The sequence below is a fragment of the Hemitrygon akajei genome, chromosome 4 (genome assembly GCF_048418815.1).
Source record: "Hemitrygon akajei chromosome 4, sHemAka1.3, whole genome shotgun sequence".
Lineage (NCBI taxonomy): Eukaryota > Metazoa > Chordata > Chondrichthyes > Myliobatiformes > Dasyatidae > Hemitrygon > Hemitrygon akajei.
The window spans coordinates 36,791,219-36,803,761 of record NC_133127.1 but is presented as its reverse complement, the minus strand read 5'-3'; the positions used below and the strand labels follow the sequence as shown (position 1 = coordinate 36,803,761).

General features: G+C 39.4%; 1 protein-coding gene across 5 annotated transcripts in view; it reads left to right on the top strand.

Annotated features, from left to right (window-relative positions):
• The window catches only part of uso1 (USO1 vesicle transport factor), a 107,984-nt gene that overhangs the window by 43,199 nt on the left and 52,242 nt on the right, over positions 1-12,543 (top strand). For all 5 annotated transcript variants that reach the window (XM_073042344.1, XM_073042347.1, XM_073042345.1 and 2 more), the window contains 2 exons: positions 4,095-4,235; positions 8,752-8,840. In XM_073042344.1, coding sequence (XP_072898445.1) covers positions 4,095-4,235; positions 8,752-8,840 — 230 coding nt within the window. The remainder of the gene's footprint in view (positions 1-4,094; positions 4,236-8,751; positions 8,841-12,543) is intronic.

Sequence of the window (12,543 nt, the reverse complement as noted above, 5' to 3'; positions counted from 1 at the left end):
CTAATTTGTGTCACTTTTCTATAAATCGGGACATTGTCAAAAATCCAATTCATTGCTAATCCAGTGAATTTAAGTAGTAACTCAGTACTATGCTATTAAAAATATTCATGGGTTTTTTGGAATTTATTGCTGCTGTGTGACACTGTCCCCAGTTTAGCTGTTCAGAGTTCTCATATCACACCGCAGGACTTACTTGTACATTGCCCCAGGGAATAAATTACTGCGATTCTTTGCAAACTTTATTCCACTGATTTACAAATCCTGACCTAAATCAGACTGTCCTTGGAATGTTCCAACTAATACACAATAAAACTTTTTAACGGTGTGAATTTGGACAAGTTATAACTAATACAATAGAAATGTTTTCAAATAAATGCGATATCATTAAAAAACAACTTTGTTGTAATGTTGATGTTTCTGTCTCTGATCATTCTCTTTATAATGCTTAACTGATTTTTGATAAGAATGATCTGCAAGAGGCTTCTTGATGAAACAGTTCAATTGTCATTGGTGGGTAGTCCCCAGAGCATCTTTGTTTAATTTGGCACATAGCTTTGCATTAAGTACTTGTCCTCCTTACGGCAGACAGAGTTTCTAGTCATTTGTCTTTGTGACATGCTCTACTTTAATGTGGCTGCAATTATCAACAGATTTGTTTCTTAGTATCACTGGAATGCACAAACAGAAGATTTCTCATGGTATGTTGATTTTATCCCCTTCCAGCCCCAGTATTAGTAATTAAAATTGTCAGTTATTTCCTCCTAGCAACAGTGATCTTGGTTTTACCCTTTATGCCAATATTTTATTAACTGCAAGAGAAATAAATAGGTTCACAGTAGCGCAATGCTGTTATAGCTCAGGGTGTCAGTTAGGAGTTCAATTCCAGTGTCGTCTAAGAAAGTTTGTATGTTCCTCCTGTATGTGTTTGAGTTTCTTCTGGGTGTTCCCACATTCTAAAGACCTACTGGTTAGTAAATTAATTGGTGATTGCAATTTGTCTTGTGATTAGGCTGAGGTTAAATAGCTGGGTGCTGGGTGATGCAGCTCAAGGGGTCAGAAGGGCCTGTTCCATGCTGTATCTTTAAATAAAATATATATAGCGCCTACAAAAAGTATTCACCTGCCTTGGAAATTTTCATGTTTTATTGTTTTACAACATTGAATCACAGTGCATTTTTTGACAATGATCAACAGAAAAAGACACTTTTGTATCAAAGTGAAAACAGATCTCTACAAAGTGATCTAAATTAATTACGATTATTAAACCCAAAATAATTGATTGCATAAGTATTCACCCCCTTCAAGTCAGTATTTAGTAGATGTATCTTTGGCAGCAATTACAGCTTTGAGTCTATGTGGATAGGTCTCTATCTGCTTTGCACATCTGAACTCCGCAATTTTTTGCCCATTCTTCTTTTCAAAATTACTCAAGCTCTATCACATTGCATGGGGATCGTGAGTGAACAGCCCTTTTCAAGTCTCACCACAAATTCTCAATTGTATTGAGGTCTGGACTTGGCAACTCCAGGACATTAACTTTGTTTTTAAGCCATTCTGTAAATATTTGGCTTTATATTTGGTGTAATTGTCTTGCTGGAAAACAAATCTTCTTCCAAGTTGCAGTTCTCTTGCAGTCTGCATCAGGTTTTCCTCCAGAATTTCCTTGTCTCTTGCTGCATTTGATTTACCCTCTACCTCTACAAGCCTTCCAGGGCCTGTTGCAGTGAAGCATCTCCATAGCACAATGCAACCACCACCATGCTTCATGGGAGGGATGGTTTGTTTTTGATGATGTGAGGCGTTTGGCTTACGCTAAACATAGTGTATAGTCTGATTGCCAAAAAGCCCAATTTTTGGTTTCATCAGACCATAGAACCTTCTTCCAGGTGACTTCAGAGTCTCCCACATGCCTTCTGGCAAACTCTAGCCAATATTTCATGTGAGTTTTTTTCAACATTGGCATTCTATTTGCCACTCTTCCACAAAGCTGCGAATGGTGAAGCACCCAGGCAACAGTTGTATGTGCAGTCTCTCCCATCTCAGCCACTGAAATTTGTAACTTCCAGAGTTTTCGTAGGTTTCTAGGTGGCCTCCCTCACAACTCTCCGTCTTGCATGGTCACTCAGTTTTTGAGGACACCTGCTCTAGGCAGATTTACATTTGTACCATATTCTTTCCATTTCTGGATGATAAACTTAACTGTACTCCAAGGGATATTCAGTTACTTGGAAATGTGCTTTTCAGTAATCTTTTTGCGGAGTTGCTTAGTGCGTTCTTTTGCCTTCATAGTGTAGCTTTTGCCAGGATACCTGCAGTTGGATCTTCCAGATACAGGTGTATTTTTACTACAATCAATTGAAACACCTTGACTATACAAGGTGATTTCCATTTAACTAATTCTAAAACCAGTTGGCAGCACCAGTGATGATTTGATGTGCCATACTAAAAGGGGCGAATACTTATGCAATCAATTATTTGTGTTTTATATTTGTAATTAATTTAGATCACTTTGTAGAGATCTGCTTTCAGTTTGACACAATAGTCTTTTTCTGTTGATCAGTATAAAAAAGCCAAATTAAATCCACTGTGATTCAATGTTGTAAAACAATAAAACATGAAAACTTCTAAGGGAGGGGGGGGTGGGGGAACTTTTTATAGGCACTGTAAATATGTCTGGTGCAGATTATGACCTAGCTAGAGATGAGTTTTATAAGTGGTGATGTTTGTTCATAATGTTTTGTTCAGTTGCAGTCTTGTTCCTTGGGTTTTGGTTGAAACACTGAGGAAAGTAAGTTTGAACACTTGAGATTGCTCCAGGCTATTCAGATTAGTGTTTAATCATATTGGTTTATTGCACATGCCATCTAATACCCTTCCTGGCCTTCTTTACTAGGAGCAATTGGAATATGCATCATGATTTCCAACATAACCTAAAAGGACCTAAAAGGAAAAGAACAGAGCACCTTCTAAAAGATGAAAAATTTGGAAGCAGTGCAGCTGCAGAGACTTTGTAGTTGTTGGTCTGTGTACAGGAATGATTAAAGTGTTATGGGCATAGACAGATAAAATTAAAAAGGGGTATTTGGAATGCTGAATTGGTATACAAGTTACCCCACACCTATATGAAGCCTTGGTTGGACCTCACCTGAAGTACTGTGAGTGGTTTTTGGTTAACCTGTAAGAAAGATGTGTTGGCATTTGTGAGAGTACAATATAGGCTTATAGAATGATACCTGGTCTTGAAGTGGGTTAAGTAGTAAGGAACTGGTATAGTTACTGGAATTTAGAAAGTTTGAGATTGATTTTGATTGATTTTCAGGATAATTAGGTAAATGGATAAATAGGTGACAAGTCACTGTTTCTGTTGGTTGAGGAATCCAGAAGTAGTAAATCTAAAGTTGCAGCCTGACCTTGTTGGAGTGAATTAAGATACATACACAGTAGTAAAACAGTAGTAACTCCTCCTTAAATCAGTTTATAATACTTCAGTTGTCAAATTTAAATCTATTAAACAAAGATGTAAAGGGAAGTTGACCAAAAAACTGATTGGTTTAGTTTCCTCGGCAGGCGTCTTTGTTTATTATTACTATTGACTGTAAGGTCCTGCCTAGTTCTAAATTAACTTTAACATCAGTAAAATCTTGTAAATTCTTGAAATATGCATTTGCTTTATTAATTTCCCATCCACACAATCGTTTGCCAAGGTTGAACATAATGTTCAGTATACTGTTCAGTACCAGGCTAATACATAGATGTACCCTTTGCAAACAAATGTCTCACATGGCTGCATCATAAGATTTAAGCTGTCCACCAACTCCAGTGGCAGATTTTTCTGATTAGTTAAGTTGATGCACACAGTAATACATATAAGGGAAAATAATTCTTGAACTACTTGTGCTTGGCAAGTAATATTCAGATATACAAACTTGTTAAAACCTCATTAACTTGTATATAATGTACTGCATCTGAATTTACAATGCACATTTTCTCTATGGTTGCAAGATGGGACAGGTTGAAAACAGAGTTCTGGATGTGAATTGTTTTATGTTCTGCAAAACTGAGTAGATTTTGTGTGTTTTTGTTTTAATCTTTAGTTGGTTAGAGTGCTGGTGTCTCCAGTGAATCCACCTGGAGCTACAAACAGTTGTCAGAAGTCAGCATTCCAGTGTGGCTTACTGCAGCAATTGTGCACCATCCTAATGGCAACAGGAGTTCCTGCTGATATTCTCACTGAGGTGAGTTGCATGCAATTTTATGGTAGAATTAGACCATATGGCCCTGCAGGTCTATGCCCATCTTTATGCTCTACATCAGTATGTTTCAACCTTGAATCAGCATAATAGATATTCTTTTAATTTTATTTCTCTCGTCTGGTGGATTCCAGTTAATTGGGCCATTGGTTAATTGAGGCAGCTGCTTATTCGGTACAATTCTTAAAGAACAAATACTAATCGAGTAAATAGCCGGGATTCCCTTCATTGATTTGGGACAGTATGCCACTTAATTTGGGCAGGAGACGGTTGCTAAACAGTTTCTAAATAGCGTTAGTCACATGCATTAACGTGGCCGTTAGGTTCCATACCATGCTTCAAACTAGCAGTTTTTAAATAGCATCAGTTATGTGCATTTATGTTTAAAAAGCAGTGATTTTTGTCACTGGTAGTTGGTGAGAAATGAAGCAGTAAGACAATTTGGAACTGTAATGCTAACTGTGGTTTCAAGCATTCAGGCCTGGAGATGCCAAAAACGGTCAAGAGTGAAAATGAAACAATTCCACTGCTTCAAGTTAGAAAGTATTAAGAATTTGAAATTATTGATAATCATCTTGAATATTGCAATGAAAATAAAGATTTGGAAGATGCAATCATTGAAAGCTTTGTACAAAGGCAGTTCATTATCTGCACTAGGGGTCTCTGCTGATTTTGTTTATTTACAGGCAATCAAAAGAACATGGCAGTATATATTGCATGAATTCCTCTGATAACTATTAGTAACTAATACACAGTTTTGTAGTGCTGTAGATGTATTGATAGTATTCTAATTTGTTCTGCATTTCATTTAACTACATAAATTGTTACTCAGTTAAAAGGTGGTTTGTCTTTTTTAAAATTTCATTTTCTATTTCCATGAAATTTCAGCTAAGTGGGCCAGCCACTTAATTGGGCTAAAATATACTGGCCCCAGTATGTCTCAATTAACTGGAATCCGCAGTATTTCTACATAAATTACTTGTTGAAACAGTAAAACAACACATTTTGTTTCTAAATAACCTACAATATGAGGCATGTTGCTATAAAATGGTTTAGATCTATTTGTTATTAACAACATATATAACTTAATATGGCCTTTGTGTTACTAAAATTGTTCCAAATGTTGTGCAGATGTTGCAGCTCCATATTTGTAGTACTTACAATGCGGACTAGTCCAAAGCAATTGAATTGAAAGAAATTACCTCAAACCAGCCAGGTTATTCTTTGACATTCACAAAGAGTTTGAAATGGTGTTCAATTTAAAGCAGATTCTGGAGATCAGAAAATAGTCCAGGAGCTGAAAGAGGAGAATTTGAGCAGTGACTGTGTTGGCATGAAACTAAATGAGAAAATTGCCTTGGTTTAGGTTCGTGTCAGACTGGCCCCAAAGCACACATTCACTGTGTGGAATTGCTGCTTCATGCTGATATACTAGATGCTCTGAATTTAAAGAGGAATTGTTTCTTTTAGATTAGAATTAAGAGCTTTATTTTGGCAGTGATATGTTTTTGAGCTGGGACTGCTTGCTGTTAAAACTGGCTGGTTGGAACAGATGTCCCATTGCATTTTACTAATGTCAGTTGTGTCTATAAATTCTTTGTTTATAAATGTCCAATGTCCCAAATTGCTGTTACGTTAGCAACACACACAAAATCCTGGTGGAACGCAACAGGCCAGGTAGCATCTATAGGAAGAAGCACTGTCAATGTTTCTGGCTGAGACCATTCATCAGGACTAACTGAAAGAAAAGATAGTAAGAGATTTGAAAGTAGTAGAGGGAGAGGGTATGATCCAAAATGATAGGAGAAGTCTGGAGGGGCAGGGGTGAAGCTAAGAGCTGGAAAGGTGATTGGCAAAAGGGATACAGAGCTGGAAAGGATCATGGGACGGGAGGCCTAGGGAGAAAGAAAGGGGAAGGGGAGCACCAGAGGGAGATGGAGAACAGGCAAAGAGTGATGGGCAGAGAGAAGGAAAAAAAGGGGGGGGAAATAAATAAATCAGGGATGGGGTAAGAAGTGGAGGAGGGGCATTAACAGAAGTTAGAGAAATCAATGTTCATCCCATCAAGTTGGAGGCTAGCCAGACAGAATATAAGGTGTTGTTTGTCCAACCTGAGTGTGGCTTCATCTTGACAGTAGAGGAGGCCAGGGATAGACATATCAGAATGGGAATGGGATGTGGAATTAAAATGTGTGGCTGCTGAGAGATCCTGCTTTCTCTGGCGGACAGACCGTAGGTGTTCAACGAAATGGTCTCCCAGTCTGCGTCGGGTCATTCCCATTCTGATATGTCTATCCATGGCCATTCCATGGTAGTGTGCAGTGAGCTGCCAGATGAAGTGGTAAATGTGGGCTCACTTTTAACATTTAAGAAAAACTTGGACAGGTACATGGATGATAGGTGTATAGAGGGATATGGGCCAAGTGCAGGTCAGTTGGACTAGGCAGAAAACAGTTTGGCACAGCCAAGAAGGGCCAAAAGGCCTGTTTCTGTGCTGTAATATTCTATGGTTCTATGTCAATCAGCAGAATGTAGAAAGTTGCTATCAGTCAGAATCAGAAACAGGTTTAATATTGTTGTATGTCGTGAAGTTTGTTAATTTTATTGCAGCAGTACAATGAAATACATGATGAATATAGATAAAAAACTGAGTTACGTTAAGTATATATGTCTATTAAATAGTTAAAGGTAAAACAATAGTGCAAAATAATAAAAAGTAGTGAGGTAGTGTTTGTGGGTTCAAACTCCATTTGGAAATCAGTTGGCAGATGGGAAGAAGCTGTTCCTGAATTGCTGAGTGTGTGTTTCAGGCTTCTGTACCTTCTTCCCAATGGTAACAGTGTGAAGAAGGCATGTCGTGGGTAGTGGGGATCCTTAATGATGGATGCAACCTTCCCACGGCACAGGATGTCTTGGATAATACTGAGGCTAGTGCCCATGATAGAACTGACTGATTTTACAAGTTTCTGCAACTTATTTTGATCTTGTGCAGTTGCCCCCCTCCCCCATACCAGACAGTGTTGCAGCCAGTCAGAATGCTTTCCACAGTACACTTGTAGAAGTTTTCAAGTGTTTTAGTTGACAAACCAAATCTCCACAAACTCCTAATGAAATATAGCCGCAGTCTTGCCTTCTTTATATCTGCATCAATATGCTGTGTCCAGGTTAGGTCCTTAGAGATATTGACACCCAGGAACTTGAAATTGCTCACTCTATCCACATCAGATCCCTTTGATGATTGGTTTGTGATCCCTTGTCTTACTACTCCTAAAGTCCACAATCAGCTCTTTGATCTTGCTGACGATGAGTGCAAGGTTGTTACTGCAAATCTACTCAACTAACTTGTATATCTCACTCTTGTACGCCTTTTTATCACTATCAGATATTCTGCCAACAATGTTAGTATCATCAGCAAATTTATAGGTGCTGTTTGAGTTATGTCTAGCCACATAGTCATGGGTGTAGAGAGAGTAGAGCTGTGAGCTAAACACACATCCCTGTAGAGCACCAGTGTTGATTGTCTGCAAGGTGGACATGTTATTTCCATTCATTACAGATTAAGCCCTTTTGGTTAGGAAGTCGGGGATCCAGTTGCAGAGGTGGGGTACAGAAGCCTAGGTTCTGTAGATTTTTGATCAGGATTGTAGGAATGATGTTGTTAAATGCTGAGCTATAATCAATAAACAGCATCCTGACATGGGTATTTGCATTGTCCGGGTGATCCACGGCTGCATGGAGAGCTGTTGAGATCACATCTACTGTAGACCTGTAGACCAAATTGCAGCGGGTCCAGATCCTTCCTGAGACGGGTGTTAATTATGGCTATGATCAACCCCTCAAAACATTGAATCACTGTAGATGTGGGCGCTACTGGGCGATGGCCATTGAGGCAGGTCACACTGCTCTTCTTGGGCACTGGTATAAATGTTGCATTTTGAAGCATATGGGAACTTCTGACTGTAGCAGTGAGAGATTGAAAATGCAGTATTTATTTGTCAATAATCTGCTCAGCAATGTTCAGTTCTAGTTCTTCCAGAATCTTTTAACATTTACCAGACCTCTTTACAATCTTGCCTCAAACGTGGACACCAGAATTGAATCTTGAGGCAAAGGTTGACCTATTATCAACATCCAAACAACATTTGAACCAATAGTGGGGTGTGAGAGAGCCCTGGCAAAACTGATCAATGAGCATTAGCAGAAACCACTTTACTAACTGTCTCACCTCGCATGAGGAAAGTGGTTTATAGTTAGAGGTCATACCAGTCTTTCCCTGGGACAGTTAGGGATGGGCAATAATCTTGATAGTGATGTCCTCACTGTAAATGAGCAAAGAAGAAGCACACCCAATTTGTATAGTGTGATGCCATAAGATGCCATGACATAATTTTCAGCTTTTCTGTTTTAACCAAATTAGAAATGAGTGTTGTTTTTTCCAGTTATATTCAGCACTTATTGCTGTGACCTCTGATTTTTGCCTTTGATTTTCATGTTTATATAGACCATTAACACAGTATCTGAAGTTATCAGAGGGTCCCAGGTAAACCAGGATTACTTTGCTTCTGTGAATGCACCTTCTAATCCACCAAGGTAAGATGAAAGAAGAAATATTTTGTATTGTGTGCTCGTATGCAATCTGTGAATATCGATCCCTACACAAGAGAAAACAGTTTAAAACTACTATTCTTCCATAATGTTATTAATTGAGTCATGAGGCATATAGTGGCCACTCTATCAGGTACAGGACATATTTAAAGTGGGCACTGAGTGTATGTTCACAGTCTTCTATTGCTGTAGCCCATCCACTTGAAGGTTCAACATGTACACACCCCACTGTTCTAGTGCGTGGTTATTTGAGTTACTGTTGCCAGGCAAGAGGTGTCATTACTAGTCAGGGAAAATGCCACAGTAGTGCACAGTCAGGATGGACTGAAGAACTCATCTAGTGAGACTTTATGGGTGGAACTGAGGAATAAGAAAGGTTAATAGGGCTATAGACCACCCAACAGTCTGCAAGATTCACAGAAACAGATTTGTAGAGAGATCGTAGGTTGTTGTACTGTAATAGGTGATTTTTACTTTTCATATATTGAGTTGGACTCCCATCCTGTAAAAGAACTGTTTGGGAAAGAGTTTGTCAAGTGTGTTCAGGAAAGTTTCCTGAATCAGTACACAAGTCCCATTGAGAGCTTGTGTGAAACTTGATCTGCTTTTAGGAAATGAAACAGGGCACATGACAGAAGTTTGTGTTGGGGGAACACTTTGCATCTAGTGATCATAATGTCATTAGTTTCAAAGTAAATATGCAAAAAGATAGGTCTAGTACGTGGTTGAGTCTGGCCATTTTTGATGGTATTCAGATTCAGATTCAGTTTATTGTCCTTTATCAGAAGGGATCTGGCAAGTATATATTTGGGCAGGCTGTTTCTGGCATGGGTGTATTTGGTAAGTGGGAGACCTTCAAAAGTGAAATTTTGAGAGTATTAAAGGTTGTATGTGCCTGTCAGAATAAAAGGCATGGATAACAGATTTAAGGAACCTTGGTTTTTGAGAGATATCGAGGCCCTGGTTAGGAAAAAAAGGAGGTGCATAGCAGGTAAAGGGAGGTAGGAACAAATGAGGTACTTGTGTATAAGAAATGCAAGAGAACACTTAAGATAGAAATCAGTATGGCTAATGGGAGGCATGAGGTTACTCTAGCAGACAAGGTTAAGGAGAATCCTAAGGACTTCTGCAGATATGTTGAGAGCAAAAGGATAGCAAGGGACAAAATTGGTCTTCTGGAAGACCAGAATGGTAATCTATTTGTGGAGCCAAAAGATATGGTGGAGATCTTAAATGGATTTTTTACATCTGTGTTTACTTGGGAAATGCATGCAGTCTTAGAAGTGAGGCAAAGCAGCAAGGTCATGGACACCATACAGATTATAGAGGAGGAAGTGTTTACTATCATGAGGCAAATCAGGGTGGACAGATCGCCAGGGCCTGACAAGGTGTTCCCTTGGACCCTGTGGGAGGCAAGTGCAGAAATTGTAGGAGTCCTAGTAGAGATATTTAAATCGTCGTTAGCACCAGCTAAAGTACTGGAGGATAGCTCATGTTGTTCCGCTTTTTAAGCATGGCTCTAAGAATAAACGAGGAAATTATAGGCCAATGAGCCTGACATTAGTAGAGTCATAGAAAAGTACAGCACAGAAGCAGGCCCTTCAGCCCATTTAATCCATGCCAAAAATACTTAGACTGCCTACTCCGATCGACCTGGACAGGACCATACCCCTCCATACCCCAACCATCCAGGTACCTATCCAAACTTCACTTAAACGTTGAAATCAAGCTTGCATTCATCACTTGCACTGGTAGCTTGTTCCAAATTCCCATGACCCTCTGAACGTAGAAGTTTCCCCTCCTGTTCTCCTTAAACTTTTGACTTTTTACCTTAACCCATAATCTCTGGTTATAGTCCCACCCATCCTCGGTGGAAAAAGCCTGCTTGCATTTGCTCTATCTGTACCCCTCAAAATTTGGATACCTCTATCAAATCTCAATCTTCTACATTCTAAGGCATAAAGTCCTAACCTATTCATTCTTTCCTTATAACTCCAGACCTGGCAACATCCTTTTAAATTTTCTCTGTACTCTTTCAGCCTTAATCACATCTTTCCTGTAGGTAGGTGACCAACGCTGCACACAATACTCCAAATTTTCAAGGAAGTTACCAGGAAGCCGGATGAAAGCAAGGCAGTGATTATTGTCTTCATGGACTTCAGCAAGACATTTGACAATATCTCACATGGGAGGTTGATCAGAAAGGTTCAGTTGCTTGGCATTCAAGATAAGGTAGTAAATTGGATTAGACATTCGCTTTGTGCGAGAAGCTAGAGAGTGGTTACAGATGGTTGCTTCTCTTACTGGAGGCCTGTGACTGGTGAAGTGTGGCAGGGATCGGTGCTGGCTTCATTGTAGTTTGTCATCTTTATCAACAACCTGGATGGTAATGTGGTTAGCTGGATCAGCAAATTTGCAGATGACATCCAATTTGGAGTTGTAGTGGGCAGTGAGGAAGACTATCAAAGCTTGCAGTGGGATATGGGCCAGCTGGAAAATGGACTGATAAATGGCAGATGGAATTTAATGCAGTCAAGTGCACTTTGGGAGGACCAACCAGGGTATGTATCACACAGTGAGTGGTAGGGCACTGGGAAGTGCGATAGAACAAAGTCCATAATTCATTGAGCATGGCATCACAGGTAGATAGGGTTGAAAAGAAAGCTTTTGGCATATTGGCACAAAGTTTTGAGTAGAAGAGATGGGATATTTTGTTGAAGTTGTGTAAGACTTTGGTGAGACCTAATTTGGAGTATTGTGTGCAGTTTTGGTCACCTGCCTACAGGAAAGAAGTAAATAAGATTGAAAGAGAAAATTTATAAGGATGTTGCCAAGACTGGGGGGACCTGAGTTGTAAGGAAAGATCAAATGGTTTGGAACTTTATTTCCTAGAATGTAGAAGATTGAGAAGAGATTTGATAGAGGTATACAAAATTATGAGGGGTATAGATAGGGTAAATGCAAGCAGGTTTTTTCCACTGAGCTTGGGTTAGGCTACAACTAGAGGTCATGGTTAAGGGTGAAAGGTGAAATGTTTAAAGGAAACATGAGGGGAATGAGGATGATGAGAATGTGGAATGAGCTGTCAGCACCAGTGGTGAATGTAGTTTCAATTTCAACATTTAAGAGAGGTTTGGATAGTTACATGGACGGGGAGTGGTATGGAGAGCTATGGTCCAGGTGCAGGTCGATGTGACTAGGCAGATAAATGGTTCTGTACAGACTAGATGGGCTGAAAGGCCTGTTTCTGTGCTGTAGTTTTCAATGACTCTGTAACCTCAGATCACACAGTAAACTTTTTATCTTTTGTACAGCAATGGACTTTGCATTCCTCGCTAATCCCTGCACATGACTCTGAGACCTGGAAAACTTACAGCAGATATTTCAAAAGCACTAGGGAAAATACCTTCAATGCTGTCTTCAAAATCCTCAATTCACTGGATGGACAAGTGAATCAATGTCAGTGTCCTGTGATAATATTGAAGCCCTACCTCCACTAAGTTGTTTGAGTTGAGTACGTCACATCATTCACATGTTTGACACTGGACCTCTCTATTTAGATACTATTCTAAGCTCTTCTTGGGAAGAAATTACCTCATGAACAAGAGGATGTTTTATTGCTTCAAAGCTTCCATGAAAAACAACATCCCCACTCATGCAAATCTCTGCCCTGTGACCAGTCAAAATG